The following is a 20,335-nucleotide window of genomic DNA, read 5'->3' on the forward strand; positions in this document are numbered from 1 at the left end:
AGCATACTTTAATTTGTTTTGCAAGACATTTCACGTTAAACATAGTCAACACATCATGTATGGATCCAACATCTAATTTTAAAAAATCTAAAAAAAAGTTGTGATTAACCTACTTAATCAGATTTCACTTGTGAACCTGGGCTTTTTTTTATTTTTATAATCTCTCACCTTCTTCTTTCATCCTCCCCTTCCTACATGTTTCTCCATCTCTGAACACGACACATTGGCATTTTTGACTCCCTGGGAAATACAGCAACTGTGACAAACTGCAAAGAAACAGTTTGTTTGTTCGCTCATATTTGTTGAAGTCTTTGAAAATTTGCATTTGAAATTACATGACAAAAATGTGACTCCATTTATGCTGACATACCAATGCAACTTTATATAAAGATAGCAAGACAGAAAGGGGGGGGGGGGGGGGGGGTGGATTCTTATTACATAAACGTGGCAAGAAAGCAGAGGCAACTACAAGTTTCTCGGGAAAACAACAGCTACATTTATCCTCTGTTTAATTTCCTTATACTAGACTTCCTCTACTATACTAAGATTTCAAAAAATTATTTTCGTTTCAGACTGGTTCAACTGCTTTATTTATCAGAATTACCGAGGGTGTGTCTGTCTGGAGTCTGTTGCGATCTGGGTAACTGATCTAACCAGGTGTCCCAACCGTTTCTCCACATTTGATCTTTACTTTTTGTTTCCTACAGTTTGTCCTGTCAAGTTTCAGCTGAATAATTACCTAAGCTTTGGAATAATCTTCCTCTTCACATTAGGCAATCGACATCAGTGATGGTTTTTAAATCCAGATTTTTAATCACTGGCTTTTGACTCAGTGGTTGACTGACTTGTACTTACTTATATTTTATTGTTTTCGCTATGTTTGTTATTTTATCGTATTTATTATTCTTATGGTATCTATTATGTTTCTATTGTTCAGCACTTTGGTCGGCCTTGTGTGTTTTTAAAGTGCTATATAAATAAACGATGATGATGATGATGAATAATTAGCTATAAAATCAAATGTAAAGTTAGGATACAGCTTTATCTGATCAAAGTTCTTACTGGCAAAACGAACACTGACAAAATGTATAGATTTCATTTCAAACTTTATTCTTTCTTTGATGTGATGATGCCAAAGTGGCACAAACTGATCAAATTGCTCTGTTTTTCTTCCTGTTTTTATATGTAAAGATGTTACGATGGTGACTTACTCTCTTAACTCAGAATGAACATACTCAAAGTTGATTGAATTTACTCCAATCACTGTTCTGGAACAGGAAACTCAGAGTTCCCATTTGTTGAACAGGTGATATGACCAATCTGTTGCCATGTCATCAGACCTGCAGCTAAATACTTTGTACACCTGAGTGAAGAGGAGCAGAGCTGTCAGCTTATCACCACCTGGTGGAGAGTTTGATCTGCCTTTGAACTCCAAATGACAAAAAAATTCTCCTGCATGCTCGGGGACATGAAGCCGAGAAAGGCAAGGCAAGGCAAGGCAAATTTATTTGTATAGCACAATTCAACAACAAGGTGATTCAAAGTGCTTTACAGAGACATTAGAAACAAAAACAAATAAAAAGCACGATTTAAAATTGATTAAAACAAGCAAACAAACAAACTAACTAAACACACACATTTCACACCTGTTCGCGCGATCTGAACCCTTATCGTAAGGGGAGCTACCAGTCCTTCTGTGGACGAGCTAGCCGAGAAAGCCATAACTAAACATAATCTGTGATCAGGGTGTCCCAGGGCAATGTTTTGAAGGACACTGTAAGAGTGTTTGTGTCCACCTGACGTAGCACCAAGTATTTCAACTGGGCTTTGCATGTTAAAAGAATATTAAACTGAGTCAGTTACTAGAGGCTATTGGCACAAAAAGCAAATGTGCAGCATGAGGACTTTGACTATTTTGGCTCAAATACAGTAGTACTTAATCTATTCAACTATGTACATGTTTTATGTTTTCTACAGAAAAACTGGGCACTAAATAGTGATTAGATGGTGAGGAAACCTCTAGATCTTAATATACTGGCTGTTGAGCAAAAGGCTAATGCACTGATAACAGCTCAGCCCCATACTATTCAGTGTCCCAGTGTGTCATGACAAACTGACAGAGTCTGCAACACAAACAAAGTGAAATATGATTAATGCAAATATATATTTTTATTCATAGCTGTGACATGATTCAGTCCACCAGCAATATATATCAGATTTCCAGTAAAAACATACGAAGGGTCACTGTTGGATGTGGAATTTGGATATTTACAGAAAGGTCTTGAGTCACCCTATGTTTCTTCATATTTCGCTGGAAAAATGCATTTATTGAAACAAGCAAACATGAATGAAAACATTGTACATAAAATTACTTAAAGTAGTCTTCCAGGTGTCTTGTATTTCACTCTTCTGTTGATGTTGGCTGTCTCTTGTTTTGTTGTATGCCTATAATACCGCATAATCGTTTGCATTTTTTCATGAAAAAGAAAGAAAAAAAGACGAAATTTAATTTTTATAACAGGCTGGTTATGACAAAGTGCCCAAGGATGGAGGAGTATTACTCAAGTCTGGGTACATGGAAGCAAAATAAAGAAATGAAACACTGAAAATGTTTGCACAGTGCTGTGCATAAGGTGAAGACTAGATGTAAGGGTCAAAGTGCACAGAAAATCTATTTTCCGAATATTTTAATATTGAAACTGTATTTCTAGAGTCACTGTTACATTTAGTTATTGAATTTAAACTGCTAGAAATGTATATTTCTTTCCATTCCCCCCCCATAAAATTTTAAAAAAAATTCATTGTTGCCCCTTGTAAGCTTTTTTCTGTTCCTAGAAAGTAAAAGTTGTAAAAACTTTGGCTGGCAGGTGGAGGCGCTGGAGGTCCGTGGACGGTGGTGGTGCTGCGTGTGGGAGAAGCCGCCTGTTGGTGCCGTTCTGGGGCATGTGGCTCAGAGGAATGGGGCCGTCTTCCACCCTGACCCATCGATGAGAAAAAAAGAAAAAAGGCGACCGAGAGGGGGATGCACAGCGGGGCAGGAGAAAGGCAGCTTTACAGGCGGAAAATCGTGGCTGCTGAAGCTGCTGAACATGGAGAGTCGCCTGGTTTGTGGGATAAGCGGTGCCGTAGGGGAACAGTGAGTTTTTAGCAGACACGGGTTTGATTTCCACTTTGTTCCTCGAGCCGTTTGCGTTGTTAAACACATCTGCAACGATGCGGGCTGTGGACCGGAGCAGGACCTCCGCGATTTTACTCTGCCTTTTCGGATACCTTTTCTCCAAAGCTGCGACCAAAACATTACAGGAGGACACGGCTACACAAGGTAAGAAGTGCGTGTGAGGTGTTTTGCCAGAGAAAGCGGCTCGTTGACTGTTGTGGAGGCCAAACGGTGCCGCTAGCAGCTCGGATGCTGATGTGATCTAAACTTGGCTAACGTTAGCGAGTAAGCTAACGGAGAGCGAAAACTTCTCCGTCTGTGCAGCGCTGCAGATGCTTAATTATAAGCACGGTGCTGTGTTTAAGGGGTTAAAACCATTTCAGGTCGTTTATATGAGATTTGTGGGGTTTAAATTTTTTTTAAAAAAATACTTTGTTAATGATCGGAGACGTGCCCTCATGTTGTCCAGCTGCTGTGATTTATCATTTATAACACTGCTGCGTTTAGTAAAGTCGCTTTTAACCAAGTCTTTGTGTCTGTATATCATAACAAACCTGAACAAAGTCAGGTTTACGTGCTGTTTTTAAAGGTAACATGGCATTTTTGGAAGAAGGCGGCTGTGTGTCTGTGTTCCTTACATGTAAGGGTCGTGGTTCGCGTCACAGAGTCTGCAACCATCGACCTTACTCAGGGGTCCTGTTGCAAGTATATCAGTACCTAGAGATTATATATTGTTAAAGTAAATCTTGTATTTGAGCTAATGATTGTAGTACTTTTGAACCATGGTAAGTATGCAGATTATGTTCGTAACTGAAATGCCTTAAAAGGGAATGAAAACAAGAGTCCACTCACATTTTCTCATCAACAGTTGGGCACTTTAATATTAATATGTGCTAAAAATGTAAATTTCTGAATAACAATATCTCTCATCGCTAGATTATAGCTGTTTTGTGCTTGCGTATCGTTTTTGTTGTGTTTAATAAATTTTTTTTTTTTTAAAAGAAATGACTTAATTGATATTACTAGTTACTAGTTAATCTTATCTTAATGACCTTGTAGTACCATATCACCCTATTAGAGCACTTCGCTCTGCAGGCCTACTTGTTGTTCCTAGAGTATTTAAAAGTAGAATGGGAGGGAGAGCCTTCAGTTTTCAGGCCCCTCTTCTGTGGAACCAGCTTCCAGTTTGGATTCGGGAGACAGACACTATCTCTACTTTTAAGATTAGGCTTAAAACTTTCCTTTTTGCTAAAGCATATAGTTAGGGCTGGATCAGGTGACCCTGAATCCTCCCTTAGTTATGCTGCAATAGACATAGGCTGCTGGGGGATCCCATGATGCACTGAGTTTTTCCTTTCCAGTCACCTTTCTCTCTCACTCTGTATTAACAGACCTCTCTGCATTGATCATATCTGTTATTAACCTCTGTCTCTCTTCCACAGCATGTCTTTATCCTGTCTTCCTTCTCTCACCCCAACCGGTCGCAGCAGATGGCCTCCCCTCCCTGAGCCTGGTTCTGCCGGAGGTTTCTTCCTGTTAAAAGGGAGTTTTTCCTTCCCAAAGTGCTTGCTCATAGGGGGTCATATGATTGTTGGGTTTTTCTCTGTATCTATGAAGCGCTTTATGTTGTGATTTGGCACTATATAAATAAAATTGAATTGAATTGAATACATTTCCTCAATCAGCTGGCAACTAATCAAATGTTTTCTCAAATTTATAATGGCTGCTTAGTGTGTATAAAACAGACTGTAGTAAACGTTGTGAGGATGTCTGACGTAAGAAGGGCCCGTTTGCACAGTGTAGATGCAGCATTTACTGTAAACAAAGCATGTAAAAACTAGCATAAAATGTACTAAATGGCATAAGTGATCCAATTAGTAGAGTGACAGAAAATTAGCTAGCAGTTTTTTGATGAATGTGGGGAAAAGCAATTAATGCTGTTGTAGGTTTTCCACTCTAACAATATGCAGGTTCTCTTTGTCTCATAAAAACAGAGTGTTTTTGGCTTAGCGAATAACACACAGGGGGTTATATTCAACCACAGATTCAAACTTGTGCACCCAGTTCTTGTCGTTTTTTTTTAAGTCGTATAAGATGTAGACTTTGACTTGATTCCCCTAAGAAAAAGTAGCAGTTCAAAAAAAATCATTAAAAGCTCACAGTTTACATTCAAAATCTGACCGCAGCATTGCAACAGTATTACAAATATTAAGGGCAAAGTGAAACCACATTACCGCGTTCTGTTAAAAAAAGAAAGAAAAACAGGGGAACGTGCACGTTAATTTCCCTTCAGTTAGATCTGTACAGCAAACTTTTCAAGAGACACGCTCCTCAGTGTGTCAAACAGCATCCTTTTACCACAGCAGCAAAGTTCCAAAGCAATTATAAATCACAGCAATCGGCTGGCTTCTCATTCAGTCTCTGACTTCAAAGCTACCTTGTCATACGAGCTACTAATGTGGAGCCACATCTGTTTAACCCATCGCTTTTATCTCTCACTGCACAAGCACACAAACATCAGTCGTCTGTGTTCGCTTAGGTTGTTCTTTTTTAATAGGGGGTGGCCTACATGCGGTTCTTTCACTACACCAGGAGTGCAAATGTAAACATACGGAAACTGTCACTGTAAATCAGTCAGAGTTGGAAAAGTGCAATGCTGGGCTCTGGTTTTCCTTTAAATCATGATTATTTCCTGATGTTTTATAACTGTTATTATAGCTTGGGAGATTCTAACCTAGTCTAGGTTTAAGGTTTGTGATCAGGCATGAAAATGGCTCGTTTATTATCACAACAAGCAGCTCTTGTTTGAGGTAAAAACAGGGCGTAGATGTTTTGAAAACTCGCAAGATTGGGGCGCTTTGAAGTCAATCCCAGCCTCTATCTGCCCTCTTGTTCCTTTCCCTTTCTTTCTCTCTTCCTCTGGTTTTCATTTCGCTTCAGATTGACCTTCGCTTGTTCCCGGGGGGGTGCGTTCAGGTCGATGCTGAGAATTTCTCCTACACTGTCCAGCAAGTATGGATGAGTGGAGCCAGACAGACGATCTACCCGCAGATATAGATCTCACTCACATTACTGCTGCCCTTAATAGGCATGGCGTTGCATCTGAAACAGACAAACATTTGCTGAAGCTGGACAAGGGCTGCCAGGAAATACACCAATCAAATCATATTGTCACCAGCTAGCCAAGCTTGATTTTAATCACGAGATGCTGGCGTGAGTGTTAACATCAGCCTGCTTCAGGGAGGTCATGAGAACACACTGCATTTACAGACAGGGTGAATGACCTGCTTGGCCACAGAGGAGTATTGCAGTAGTACAGAGTACAGTATTTGACCTATATATTTACTGAAGTAAAATAAAGCGGGCCCATGTACCCCTCTCAACCATGATGTAACGCAGTTGCTTTGTCCCCTGCTGAGTTAATGGGATTGACAATCACTACCTAATCTTACTTTTAATCCAGTTTAGAGAAAATAGCAGGCTGAATCTACTGATAGCTGGTTTCTTTGCTTGCAACGTGTGCAAGAGTCTTGAACCACCCCTCACATCTTTACATTTAGCAATAAAAAGGAGAAATGGGTGCAGTGATTTATGGAAATATGTGCAAACATAGATGGGAATGCAGTGTATGAGGCAAAAACAGAGTTTGTACAATTTTAACGAGCTTGAAAGTCAATATTTGGCATGACCACCTTTATTCTTTATTGCTGCCTGAACCTTTTTAGATCCGCTTTCTTGTAGTGTCTGTAAGTAGTATTTAGGAATAGTTCTCCAGGCTTCTTGAAGGACATTGAAAGCTCCTTTTTGGATGTTGGCTTCCTTTTGTTCCATTCACAGTCAACATGATCCCACACTGCTTCAGTAATATTGAGGTCTGGGCTCTGGGGTGGCCAATCCAGGACTTGTAGCGTGTTTTTTCTATCCAGGTTTGCTTTGACTGCACTGGAAGCATGCTTGGGATCATTTTCATGTTGAAATAGGAAGCTGTTGTCAGTCGGACCATTTCCAGATGGTACTGCATGGTGGATGCAAATTTGGTGATACTCATAATTATTCATAATTCCATCAGTTTTGACAAGATCTCCAACCTTACTGGCTGAAATGCAGCCTTAAACCATGATGGTCTCCACCATGTTTTACAGAGGCCTGTAGACACTCACTGTTGTACCTCTACCATATTGTTGACAATTTTAACCAAACAATGTCATATTTGGATTCCTCCTTCAGACCTGTCATTGGTTATTTCAGTCTAGCTTTGAGTAGCTTTTTCTCCGTTTCCCAAGAAGAATGGTTTCTTGAAAGCCACCTTTCACTGAGACCATTTCTGATGAAGCTTCAGTAAAGAAAAGTAGATGGATAAGCTAAAGGGTCAGATGCATTTCTCAGACCCTGTGTCAGCTCAAAGACTCCACTTTAGATACAGTTTCTCTTGCTGTTGTTTTTTCATTTTGGTTTAACAGTTCTTTTGTCCTCCACATGGCCAGTTTCCTCAAATTAGTGCGAAAATATGTTTGTCTGTCAAAGTGTGTTATCTTTGGTATTTTTGCAAAGATTCTGCTACAAAAAATGGAAGAAAATATGTTTTTGTGACAGGTTGCTAGTAACAAAGTGCCTAAAATATAATTAAAAAATTGGTTCTTTGCCACATTTCCATTTGGAGCTATTGCTCATGACAACTCTAAAAATTACAAGACATTTGGGCTTCTTGGAAACGAAATAAAAAGAAAAGAGGGGTGGCTGAGGACTTTTGAACAATACTGTGTATTATTTTTCGTTTGCACCTGAGTGTTTCATGCCGTGACATGTCAAGGTCCTGTTTCGCTGTGTGTGTGTGTGTGTGTGTGTGTGTGTGTGTGTGTGTGTGTGTGTGTGTGTGTGTGTGTGTGTGTGTGTGTGTGTGTGTGTGTGTGTATCCAGTGTCCCTGTCAGTGATTCATACTGTCTTCTACATTTATGCCTCTATTTTGTTCTTTGTAAGATCACCACAGATGTTTGTCGTTTATCTGAAGGGTAAAATAATAGCCACAGTAATTGTGATGCCTGTTTGTTGTGGTTAGACAAGCTATTAAACCCAGAAACAAAAACAACAGTCTATTGGTGCCTAAGGTTGAAAAGGCATGCATGTTGTAGACACTATAGTCCTAAAACTGTTTTTGATTTGCCTAAATCATGAATTGTTTGGGGGGTTTTGCCCAACATTCTTAAAATAATAATATGATAGCATTGCTGTTTACGTTTACAACAATATTCACATTGCTGCTGTGAAACACAGATTTCCTTTACGCAAACGCGTATCACAGCACGTGTTTGATTTTTATTGTTTCTTCTAGTTTCTCACATGATTTCTCGGTCTTCTTGTAATCAGCCACGTGCTTCTGCTTGAGACGGTGAAATTACCCCCTTGATGTCACAGTTTTCTTGAACCACTTTAGAGCTGTAACCATTTCCCAGTCATTTGACAGTGAGAATTACACGTCAACAGAGAATAGAATAATAGTCATTGAAGTAGCTTAAGCAAGGAAACTGAAGGATTTCAATTTCTCTCTTTTTATATTTTTTAAAATAATGATTTTTGACACAGACATTTTAAGGGACATCATCTTGGAGTTTCAGTGATTTTTTTCATAGACTTCATTTAACCTATTTTTGTTTTCAGCCATGCAAGTTTTTTGGTGCTATGTTTGCCGATGATGAAGTACATCAGCATGTCTCTTTAGCAGAGGAGATTAAACTGTCCTGTGTGGCACAACAGAAAATGCGTAAAGCAGTTTTGTAGACAATCAGGCTCCCATTGGTTTATAAGGTGTTTAATTGAATGGCCTTACTGTTCTTACTTCAAGTGCCCAACACAATTTTGAGCTAACTAGACACAAGTTAGGTGCTAGTCTTGTGCTGAAAACACGTGCTTCAAAATATATCTGCAGTCAAGTGTTGTCGGTCTGATGGTAGCCAGTGAAAATGATCATAGCTAGATTTCGGAAGATCTGGGTTGACCTGTTAGTATTTAGTATTTATTTATTTATTGTCATTGTCAAGAACAATGAAATTGCGTTTGGGGCTTCCATACAACCCAAAAAAGAAGTTGGCATCTTGTCAAAAAAGTTATTGGGCATAAAGTTGAGTTATAGTTTCTGGCTTTATGAGTATTTGAAGTCCGCTTGAGTCCAAGTGACAAATTGAAGTGCTTGGCTGTGAGTTTATAAATACCAGGACTGTTCCAGGACTAGCTATAAGGCGTTCTTGTCCACATCAGATTAAAATCCCTTTTATAGTTTAGCCAGATTGCAAAAACATCCTGATATCTGTGTGTTGAACTTGCTTCCTAACATGGGCCCAAAGATGGCAGAACAAAGAACACTCGTTTTAATTCATTCCCTACCTGTTAGTTGATGAAGACATAGGAAACCAAACAGCTGCAGGGTTGTTTTCATATATCAACACAGGACTTTGGTGGGATAGCAGTTATTAGACTGATTCACATGACGTAAAGGCCAAAAAAGCTGTTTTACCCTGTTTTCTTGTTATTTCTGACCATCTGAAATAAAGGTCAGTTTACAGTAAGCTGAACACAGTTAACAAAGTTGGTGTGGCTCTGATTTTGGAAGATTCACGAGCTGAATGTTTTGCAAGTTTTTATAATGACATCACTTTAAACTGGCGTAACTCGTAACAAAGTGCTGATTACAACGCACGCTGAGTGCTTGCATGCCTTCTGCTGTCATATTAAATATCTTCACTTAACCAAACCACGTGTGCAGAAAGCTTCTGCTTAACCCAGCTCTGCTTGGAAGAACACCAAACCATCTCACACGCCCAGTGGAGGCCAGCCGTGCTACCCATTCCTCATTTATCACACCTCAGTTTCATAAGGCTGAAATGATCGCTCTCTCCCAAACTTAATTCAAACTAGAAGGATGGAAAAAATCAGGCACACTCATTCTTTCTTCCTTGTTGTTTACCTCTCGGTTGCATCTCTTGCATCCAAGCACATTCACGTACACACAGCTATCCTGCTGCTTTTGCTGCTGAGCTGGGGATAATTGGTCTGAGATGGCAGTGCTGGTCAGGGGGAAACTCTTTGAAGCCTTTATTCTCCATATGGTGCTCAGTGCACACACAAATAGGCAGCTATGGAGGTTTAGCTGGAGAATTGGGGGTATTGGCCATCCCTCAGGGTGCTCAGAGGAGACTTTTAGCTTGTTTAACAATGATGTCACCTCGGTACTGATTTATTGGACGAGGACTGGGAGGGGACTACATTTGTTTTTTTGTGTGTGTGTGTGTGTGTGTGTGTGTGTGTGTGTGTGTGTGTGTGTGTGTGTGTGTGTGTGTGTGTGTGTGTGTGAGTCCCAGGGGATTTTTTTTTTTTTTTTTAGGCGAGCACAGCTGGTAACAGCATATCAGGGGGAGTGGGACAGGAAGTGAGGTCAAGAGCTCTCCAGTACACTCGAGAAAGCAGTGGAGGGTTTCCGTCATGGGGAAATCCAGTCTGCCTGTTTCCCAATTCTCTGCTGACGCAGTCCAAATGTTTAAAAAAAGAAATCCCAGGAATGAAGTGGATCTTTACACCTGTGGATAATTATGTGTTTTGGTTTGAAACTGACACATTGCTCAGCCAGATCTTTTCTTGTACTAAGCAGTCTGTAACTTCCTCCCTTCCCAAGCTATAATTTGGTGCAGAGCTTGGGTTTTTTTTAGGTGGAGCGTGCACTCGGGCTGAACTCTCTCGTACACATTGTCAGAGTGGTTTCCCGCTGACCAGAGGATCCCTCAGTGGGGGGAGGGGGATTTGTCAAGCCATTTATGTGTTACCGTGTGTGTCACTGCGGGTGAGGTTTAAAGGAAACATTAAGACAAAATTCAGTGAGTATGGGGGGGGAGGTGGGCATGTTTTGGTAATTGTAGGGGGAGTGGTGGGGGGGGGGGGGGGAAACCTTTCAGCCACAATAAAAAGGCCACCGTTGGTCAGCCTGTGACCAAACAGGACGCAAATTGTCATGTGTGCAAAGATGGGGACGGTGTGGGTTTTTGTGGCTGTGAATTATAGTGCTCTCTACCAAGTTTTTTTATGATGACTCTGGAATGTGATGATTACATTTTAACATTTGTTTGTCAGAGTGTTTGACTTCCCTCCTTTAAGATCTGCAGGTTAGCTTAAGGTTGAAATTCTCAATTAAGGCAAGAGTGGAGTGAAATAGAGGGATGTCTTTGGAGATATGACAGCTGATGTAGGGTTTCTGCAGTGAAAGACAATCTGAGTGTGTCACAGTGTGACTGCTGCAAGAAGTGTGTGATATCAGATAGATGTGCCGCATATTGATTTCAAAATCACTTTGGAAATTTAACATCGCACCTTCCTTTACTTCACTTGATATGACCGTATGTGTCGCTGCGTCTCAAACTTTATGTGGAATGCTCCAGTTCTGAAGCCTATAAAAGGTCATGACTCACACACCCTGCTATTTTTATCAATCATTAACAACAAACAATGATAATAGTTTATTTTGCTTAAACATATGCGCAGTGTTTGTATACCCATTAATTTCCTAAATCTCACTTCATATTTTTTACATGGTTGTTCACCTACATCCTGCAGTTTGAGAAGCATGGGTATATGTAAAGATTCACTGTTTAAATAATATCTGATAATGAGGGTATATCAGGAAATTAAAAAAATCACGCACCCATCTCAAGCACAGCCTGATGGGTAGTGGTTGGTTGGTTGTTAATGTCGCCAAACCGCATTCGTATGACCTCCATTAAACTCTTTCGGAGTATTTCAAGAAAAATAAAAATAGACTGGTCCTGAAGAAAGCAGGTTTTTCCTGATCTGAAGTCTGAACCATAATGACATCAGTGGAGGTGTCATATTCTGTTGACTTTATTTTATTGTGCAACCTTGATTAGTGTGGTTCAGCTTAAAGTTTGTGGAAATATGGGTTGGGTGGCTAGACTATACAGAGCTCATTTGATGGAAAAGAGCTGCATTTAAACCTGAGAGCACTCTGGTCATGGCTTGTTTATTGTTTGCTATATTTTCAAATCAAGGCTAATTTTTGTGGTCCTGAATGACTCAGGCTAATGGACGATAGAAGGTGGATACTTTTTTCCCCCTCTAAATAATAGAGAAAGATCATTATTACTTTTTATAATAAAGTTACATTGCAGCAGTGATATTCACAAGCCAATTAGTTGTGCAATACATCAGGGCTTACCTGAAAAGTGATAGTGTATACAGAACGTAATAGAGGCCAAGATTTATTAATACCAGTGTTAATGCTAATGGAACATTATTATTACTCCATAGGCAGTTTTCGGGACACAGCGTTTGTCTTTTAACGTTTTAATTATTCTTCGTCTCCGTCGGAGAAGGTGTTTGGATGTGCAGTTGTTTTTTTTCCCCCCCTTCAGCTTCCAAGGCTTCTTTGAGAGAGGGAAATGGCCCATTGTTTTAGAGGGGAAGTGCCACTGGCGGTTGTCCAGGAAATGGTCATCACTGTGTGACTGGCTGGGATTTAGATTTGTAGGCCAAAAGCCTGGCACTGACGCTGAAAATAGCTAAGACGATGGCATTTTAGGTGGCTGTAATCATAGAGGCCTTGTGGGGTTTTTTTGTATGTTTATCAATCACTGTTTACGGAGACTTGACATCTTACAACCGTTACAAATGATGAACTCTTGTCTTCACAGATGTGACTCTTAAGGTTCACCTGAGCGATGCCAGCACTCACCAGCCCCTGGTTGGAGCCACCGTACAGCTTTTTGCCAATCGTACTTCTTTAACAACTGAAACCTCATCAGCCGACGGCAACATTTACCTGCGTTTTCCCTATCGCCTTGGGACGCCGCTTGTTGTCACCGCAACTAAACAGGGATATGTGCCTAACTCTGTGCCCTGGACTCCCTCCAGATTACCTGGTAGGTGTGTGTGTGTGTGAGTGAGTGAGAGAGCGAGAACTCGTACATATATTTTGAGAAGTAACCAGATTAACAAGAACAGTGTCTCACTAAACTGTGGCATTAACAGATTGTTTTCATGTTTTATGTTTTTATGTGTGTGCGTGAAGACAAAAAAAAGTACATTTTTTGTGCCAGGTGTGTGAGCTAATGAGTGGAGTGCTCCATTACTAATTTATAGCTTTAGATGCCAAAACCCAGCAAGGGGGCTGCTCAAGCTTCCCTTTCACTAACACACACTCACGCAAAATACCTCCCAGGAGCCTGGAGTGTGTGTGTGTATGGGAAGGGGGTTATTATGAGCCAACGGAACGGCGGCCAATTGGATTATCACGCTTACCAGCTCTGAACAATGGGCGAGTGAGGGGAAAAAAGGAAGGAAGAGCAAAGAAGTGCAGTTTGCTGGGTCAGGCTGTGGTCCTGCACAGCAGACAGGATGAAAGCAGGACTATTAAAAATGCATAAAGATGATTTAATGACTTGTGTTTCAGAGTGATTAGTAAAGTGGTAGATTAGAGCTTGTTTCTAATCTCATAGTGAAGTTATTCCTATACACTGTGTGTGTGTTTTTATTTCTCCTCTAGTATTTTCATCCATCAGCCTGGACCTGCTGCCAGAAAGAGCTGCAACTCTGATGGTGTACGAAGATGTTGTTGAGATTGTTCCAGGATTACAAGGTGAACACACTGTCTGTGTGTGTGTTTGTATGCAAGTGTGTGTGTGTACAGTTTATTGTTTTTAAAGAAAATCAGACTTTTAAATCGAATTATTTCATTAAAATAGAAAGATTATAACATTTTGGTCCATCACACCTTGGGCAGACATATTGGCACTATCTCTGCGCACACACACATGCATAGGAAATGACTCAGTCATAATGTTTATAAGGCCTCGGTCACACTGGTGACCGGTCACAGACTCCATGGCAACTACAGGTCACTGTGGGAAACTGTATTCCCAAACCTGCTGCCAAGTGGTTCTTGGTATTACTGGGTGGCTGCACCACCTTGTTATTGCATTTAGAGTCCAACCGGCAGGTGGATATAATCACCTGATATTTGCTGTATCCGCATTTGTCATGACTAACAAATAGAAATTTTAAAAATACAAAAAAATTAAAAAAGAAACATCACTCAACCAAGCATTATTCTTTGTGTTACATAGTTGCTCCAGTAGAGGAAACACTGCAATTTCCCTGTTAGCAACACATAAAGCTGCGTCCCTACTGGAAGCGATTCACGCTTTGTGCATTACTTTGAAGCTGAACGCTATTTGCTTGTGGGCGTTCCAGGCTCTGGTTCCCTCTAAACTTATTTACTATTAGTAGGTGAGGTGAGGAAGACGGGACAAAAGATACACTGTGTAAGAGAGCCAGAGTTTAATAATTAATAATGACTAAATAACAGTAGTGGTGTTTAAACACGCAGAAAGTAAAAAAAGAGGAGTGAAGAAGAAATACTTCATCATGGGAAATCCCCAGCAGCCTAGACCTACTGCAACATAACTAAGGGAGCATTCAAGGTCACCTGATCCAGCCCTAAATATAAGCCTTATGAAAAAGGAAACTTTTAAGCTTTACCCTAAAAGTAGAGAGGGTGTCTGTCACCAGAATCCAAACTGGGAGCCTGAAAGCTGAAGGCTCTGCCTCCCATTCTACTTTTAAGTACCCTGGGAACCACAAGTAAGACTGCAGTCTGAGAGGGATGTGCTCTGTTAGGATAATTAGGTACTGTGAGATCTTTAAGATGGGATCAGGCCTGATTATTCAAGATTTTATTTGTGAGGAGAAGGATCTTCAATTTGATTAAGGGAGCCAATGAAGAGAAGCCAATATGGGATAAATATGCTCTTTGTTTCTAGTCCCTGTCAGTACTCTCACTGCTGCCTTTTGGATCAACTGAAGGCTTTTCTGGGGGCGGGGGGGTTAGGACATCCTGATAATAATATAGTCCAGCCTAGAAGTAATAAATGCATGATATTTTCAGTATGACTGGGAGACAGGATGTTTCTAAATTTAGAGATATTCCCCAAATGCATGAAAGCAGTCCTACATATTTGTTTAATGTCGTCACTGAACTACATACCCTGGTCAAAAATGACTCTTAAGATTCCTCATAGTGTTACCGAAGGCTAAGATCATACCAGCCAGAGTAAGTATCTAGGACAGAGTACAATAACCTCAGTGTTTGAGTATTTGTAAGAGAACTCAAGTTGGGATGAAAGTCATATTTTGTCATTTTTGTCATTGGCGACAAGTGTTTGTTTTTTTTTAACACGTAATTAATACACTCCTAATAAAAAAATGCTATCTTATATTAAATGGCCTGTTATCAGGAAAATATCTAATACCTGATATAAAGAAAACACACCATATAGACATAAATCACAAGCGTGTCTTTGTTATTCCGCTTCTTTGTTTGGGTGTAATTACATTAGATAAGGCTTTTTCATCCAGGCAAATCAATTTGGTCTCTTTGTCTGTTGACTCTTTTGTGTGTCTCTGGCCAACAGGGGAGTAATTTAGCTTGTCAGCTGTGTTGTCTGACTAAAATAAATTTCTCACATAAATATACAGGCTCCATTAACATATGAACCTCTTGAATACACACTGCCTGTAGCACGTGCCTGAGCCGGGCACAGTCCAGCCCCCTGTCCTGCACAGTCTTTCATGATGCTGTGAACTTGGACACCCAGGGGAGTGATGAACCCGGGCGTGTGGCAGAGGGAGGGATAATAAAAGAGGGGGAAAGGAGAAGAGGAGGAGGAGGAAGGGAATGTGGTATGCATTGGGAAGTTGTGGGCGGAGAGAGTGGGAGAGAAGGGGGGGATGGGCCGAGCAGTGTCCAACAGAAGGAGGAACAGATGAGGTGAGAAAAAAGTGGAGGGAAAAACACAAAAAGAGTCAAGGAAGGGGGCACGCAAAGAACAGCAACAGGCTCATTTCCTCTCTGAAAAACAGAACCGCAGACAGGAAATAACATTCACACCTGAATTTTTAGGACGAGCTTTAGTCTGAAATGTGAAAGTGTCGCTCATACTGCACGCCCAAAAATCATGTCGAGCACAAGGAGAAACCCAAACACAGCGAACACTCGTGTACAGCTTGATCCATGTCTCACTGCTCAAGAATGTGCACTCGGCACAGTTGGACCACAATGACATCACCTTGCTGAATCCCACTACATGCTTTTTGGTTTTCAGTTTATTGTTTCTAATCTATAATTTGTTGATTTGTTGAAACTAGATGCCAGGCAGCCATGATGACAAATCAAAAAGAAACAAGTCATTGCAAAATATCAGAAAAGAGAATCACGTTGGCCAGGAGAGAAAGTCGACCAGGGCGTTATTGATCTAGAGCTGCCTCCATTAAGCTTAATTTGATGTCTGAATTTATAAGAAGGCACTAGGAGTATAAAGCTGCCTTGTAAAACATGTTCAAACAAACATCAGTGTGCATGATGGACTCTTGAGGTCAGGTGATTTCAAGGTTTTAAGCTCACATTGCTCCATAGTGTTTAATAGGGAGACTGAATATATCCTATACCTTATATATTCTATACTTATGCGCTATATACTAACTGAATTAATTGCCATTGTCTTGTATAAATTTAATGAATTCCGTGGAATTTTAGATGTCATTCCCACTTTCTCCGCATTATTATTGTTACTATTATGTTAAAGTCTGTGTCAATTATCCAACTAAAATACTCAGACGGATTTCAATAATATTTTAAATGACAACTCAGTTTCATTTTCTGTGTCACAGGTTTAAGAGTCCAGCCCAGGGTTAGTTTCCTGCACAGAGCTCTCAGTCTTCCTCCCAACACATCGTACGCCAACCTGACCGCGCTGCTCACCGTGGCAAGCTCCCCCTCACACATCCAGCACTTTCCCCACCTGGAGATGCTCAGTGGCAACGGCACAGGTGAAGGTTAGACTGACGGGTCAGAGCATATAGTTAAAGACACCTTCATAGAAACGGGACAGAGGAAAAATGTGCTGAGAGAGGGTGAGGCGTGAAGAGTAGCAGGAGCAGCTCATCAGAAAGATACTACCGTCTCTATCTGACCTTCTGAAACACAATAACCCGTGTGTGTTTGTGTGTGTTTGTGTGTGTGTGTGTTTTCTCTCTGCTCTAACACAGCCCGCGTGCCCACACGCTTTCAGGCACTCTTATCCACATCTTGACATTGCATGGACTACACTGGCCTATAATACGAGTGATGACAAACATGTTCATCAATATGTGCAAACAAGGCTTATTTTTTAACATAATACAAAAATATGGATAATTAGAAATGGTCTTATCATAACATCCAGAAGACAGACTCTGGCAATGTTTTTGTTCACAACACAGCCAGAAAAATGATAAACAACGATCTCATGAATGTATTTGTTTATAAAAAAAAAAAGAGCTGATACATCAACATCATAATCCTTAAAACCATGCAACAGACTCGTACGTTTTTTTGTGTGTGTCCCCCCTTTTTTTTCATGTGACTTGAATACCCCTTCAAAGCTGTCTCCCCCGACAGAGCGTACCTTCTTCCTCGAGGCGGCTTTGTGACACTTTCCATCCTCAGTCTTCAAGTTTTTTTCCGCCCTCCACCCCGTTTCCTTCTTTCCTGTCTTTCGCTTGTTTTCTTTCCTGTCTGTCTTCCTCTGACAGCCCTCCTTTATCTGAGCTGTTTTACGTTACCTCCCCCACTGCTCCTTTCTCCGCTTCCCCTCCTGTGCACCTTACTCCCGCTCCCTTTCCTTTTCCCTGCATTTTTCTCTCTCACGTCCTCGTGTTTGCACTCTCACAGGCACGGAGAAGACGTTCGAGTTGACTCCTGTCGCAGCCATCTCTGTTCACCTGTTGGCCGGCGATGGAGTGGAGCTGCAGGTGACTGGGCCAATCACCTTCTCTGTGCCCCTCCCGCCTGACAGTGGCCTGAAGGAAAATGATCACCTCCCTACTTGGAGATTTGACCCGCGCTTAGGTATGTATTAACAGAAACTCACACGTAAGCTTTTCTGACTTTCTACATTTAAGTTCAGGAAGTTTTTAACTCTGAAGGCTTTACTTCTGTTTATATGAGACCTGCAATTATTTGTGAAAAGAGCACATTACAAGCACTAACACAAACCACGTGCATGCTCACATGGTGCAGCCAGGTCATAATTTGTGGCTGTGTATCAGAGCGATGAATAGAATTATTCATACGATCATAAAAATTGCCAACATACAGCTACACATTAATCTCTTCACATCACAAGTTTGGACTGTGGATCCATAATCTGCCCGTGCTCAGTTAAATCTTGAACTGAACAATAGCTAAAAGCCCTGCGGTGTTGGCTCATGCAGCGGAGACATTTCAAATCTCTCTCGGCGCTCTGATTTACTCCTGCGATCTTAAATCTTTGTTGTCAGTCGTCCTGCACTGTGACACACCCAGTTCCTCTCAGAGAGGCTCCACTTAAAGACAGTGATTCGATCATCAGTTGACTCAGACGTGTCTGCACTACAAAACCTCCTTCTGCATGAACATTAGTGTCTCACCAGATCCACTGCTTCCTCTCATCAGCAGGAAAAAGCTTTGTTAGGACCCACTGGAATTATTTGGGGAAAAGCTGTAAACACACATCATAAGATTGACATACCACCTATTAATCAGAAGACTAGTGTATTAGCAAGTGTTATGTAGACATTCATGAAATTATCATTTTAAAGGTGCACTTCTGTTTAATATTAACTCTCCTTTAAGCTCTGTTTTCTGAGGACAGTGTTGGTTTTCAGCTGTTAAATGTGTCAGTTTGTTCTCCACCTAATTATATTATCACTGTTGTTTGTTGCTGTGCTTGTAGCAGTCTGCTATGGCTGGAAAAAGGACTGATTAAAGCAGCAAGGGTGGGAAAACAAAGTCGTAAATTTCCAGTCCTGAAAAACAAAATCGTGAACTGAAAGATACTGAAACTTGTGGAATTGAGGGGAACTCCTGGCTGGCCATATTTCTTGGTTAATTCATCACTATTACTGATATCTCACAATTGGATTAAAATCCTAAAAATGTCGTACTTCCCACGTGTCATGATATGTGTACTACATTCATGCTACAGTCATTTCACAATAAACATTTTAGAGCTCTGATTTATTTGACCAAACAGTGTCTAAAGATTGCTACTAGAAGTGTTTAGTGAGCTCTAGATGGGCAGATGAATGGATAGAAAGAAAATAAAACATTTGAATGGCAAGTATTTTGAATTTCTCCTTCATTAGTTCAACGTTATTCCCTGTCTGTGCTGTGCAGTTTTCATCTGAACTGTAATTGTACGTCAGAGTGTTACATTGATTAAAAAACAGATCCACATTGGCTCCTGTGATAGTTTCAGGATCTCAGGAGTCTGTTTTAAAGCGCCTAAAGTATCAACATGCAGGGCTTATAAAAAGGGCTTTCATTAAAGCTGAATGAACACACACACACACTTGTATCCTCCTGACAGCCTGTAGCTGCGAGTATTTCAACAACAAGAAGCCGTTCCCGGACCCCTCTCCAGGCTACATCTCATGTTCCTTAGCAACCCTCCAAATAAGTAACACAACAGACCGGCCCATCTCCTGATTGAGTTTCTTCACTGAGCATTTAGTGGGTGAAATGTGTGTGAGTGTTAAACTGAAGATGATAAACAGACAAAAAGAAGTTTGAAATCCATCTGGTGCCTGCGGTGGAAGACTTCAGGCTGAGGATGGCAGCCTCACAAAGACGCTAGTATTGTTTATGAAGTGCTCGCATGGAGGAGGCATGAACACATAGAGAGAGAGAGGGAAACCTGTTTCATTTGTGCAACTGGCAACATGTCATGTATTGTTTGATGTCAAGCAGGCATGGGGAGGACTGATGTCATACACAAACAGATCATGTTCACCTGGGTGTGCGAGTCGGGAGTCTGACGATGCAAATAAGCGCCGCTCGCTCAGATCAGCCGACGACTCTCTGCGGCTGGCCATGTTGGCTTTGTGTGAATGGGCGAGAAGCAGAAGTAATATATGGGCTGTATTGACTTTATAAATGTTTGCCTTGCGTCTGAGTAGCTGCCCTGCTGTCTGTCAGTGCTGTATTGTACCGAAGCGTGGGAACAGGTCCGTCGTTTGTAGCTATGAAACAGGTCAGCCACACAGAGAGGACTCCCCTGTGGAAAGGATTCAGAGAGGGACCTGGGTGAATCTGGGCAGGGCTG

At 41.0% G+C, this 20,335-nt stretch overlaps 1 protein-coding gene across 2 annotated transcripts in view; it reads left to right on the forward strand.

The window, feature by feature from the left end:
* The first annotated feature begins 2,878 nt into the window (after window positions 1-2,878).
* The window catches only part of fam171a1 (family with sequence similarity 171 member A1), a 26,119-nt gene continuing 8,662 nt past the window's right edge, over window positions 2,879-20,335 (forward strand). Inside the window, exons 1-5 of one of the 2 annotated variants that reach the window (XM_005937612.2) lie at window positions 2,879-3,322; window positions 12,848-13,075; window positions 13,699-13,791; window positions 16,881-17,045; window positions 17,923-18,099. In XM_005937612.2, coding sequence (XP_005937674.1) covers window positions 3,214-3,322; window positions 12,848-13,075; window positions 13,699-13,791; window positions 16,881-17,045; window positions 17,923-18,099 — 772 coding nt within the window. In that variant the 5' untranslated portion in view covers window positions 2,879-3,213. The remainder of the gene's footprint in view (window positions 3,323-12,847; window positions 13,076-13,698; window positions 13,792-16,880; window positions 17,046-17,922; window positions 18,100-20,335) is intronic. The other variant, XM_014338490.2, reaches the window with a different exon arrangement.

This window comes from Haplochromis burtoni, unplaced genomic scaffold, assembly GCF_018398535.1.
Source record: "Haplochromis burtoni strain Fernald_Lab_line unplaced genomic scaffold, NCSU_Asbu1 Contig_230, whole genome shotgun sequence".
Lineage (NCBI taxonomy): Eukaryota > Metazoa > Chordata > Actinopteri > Cichliformes > Cichlidae > Haplochromis > Haplochromis burtoni.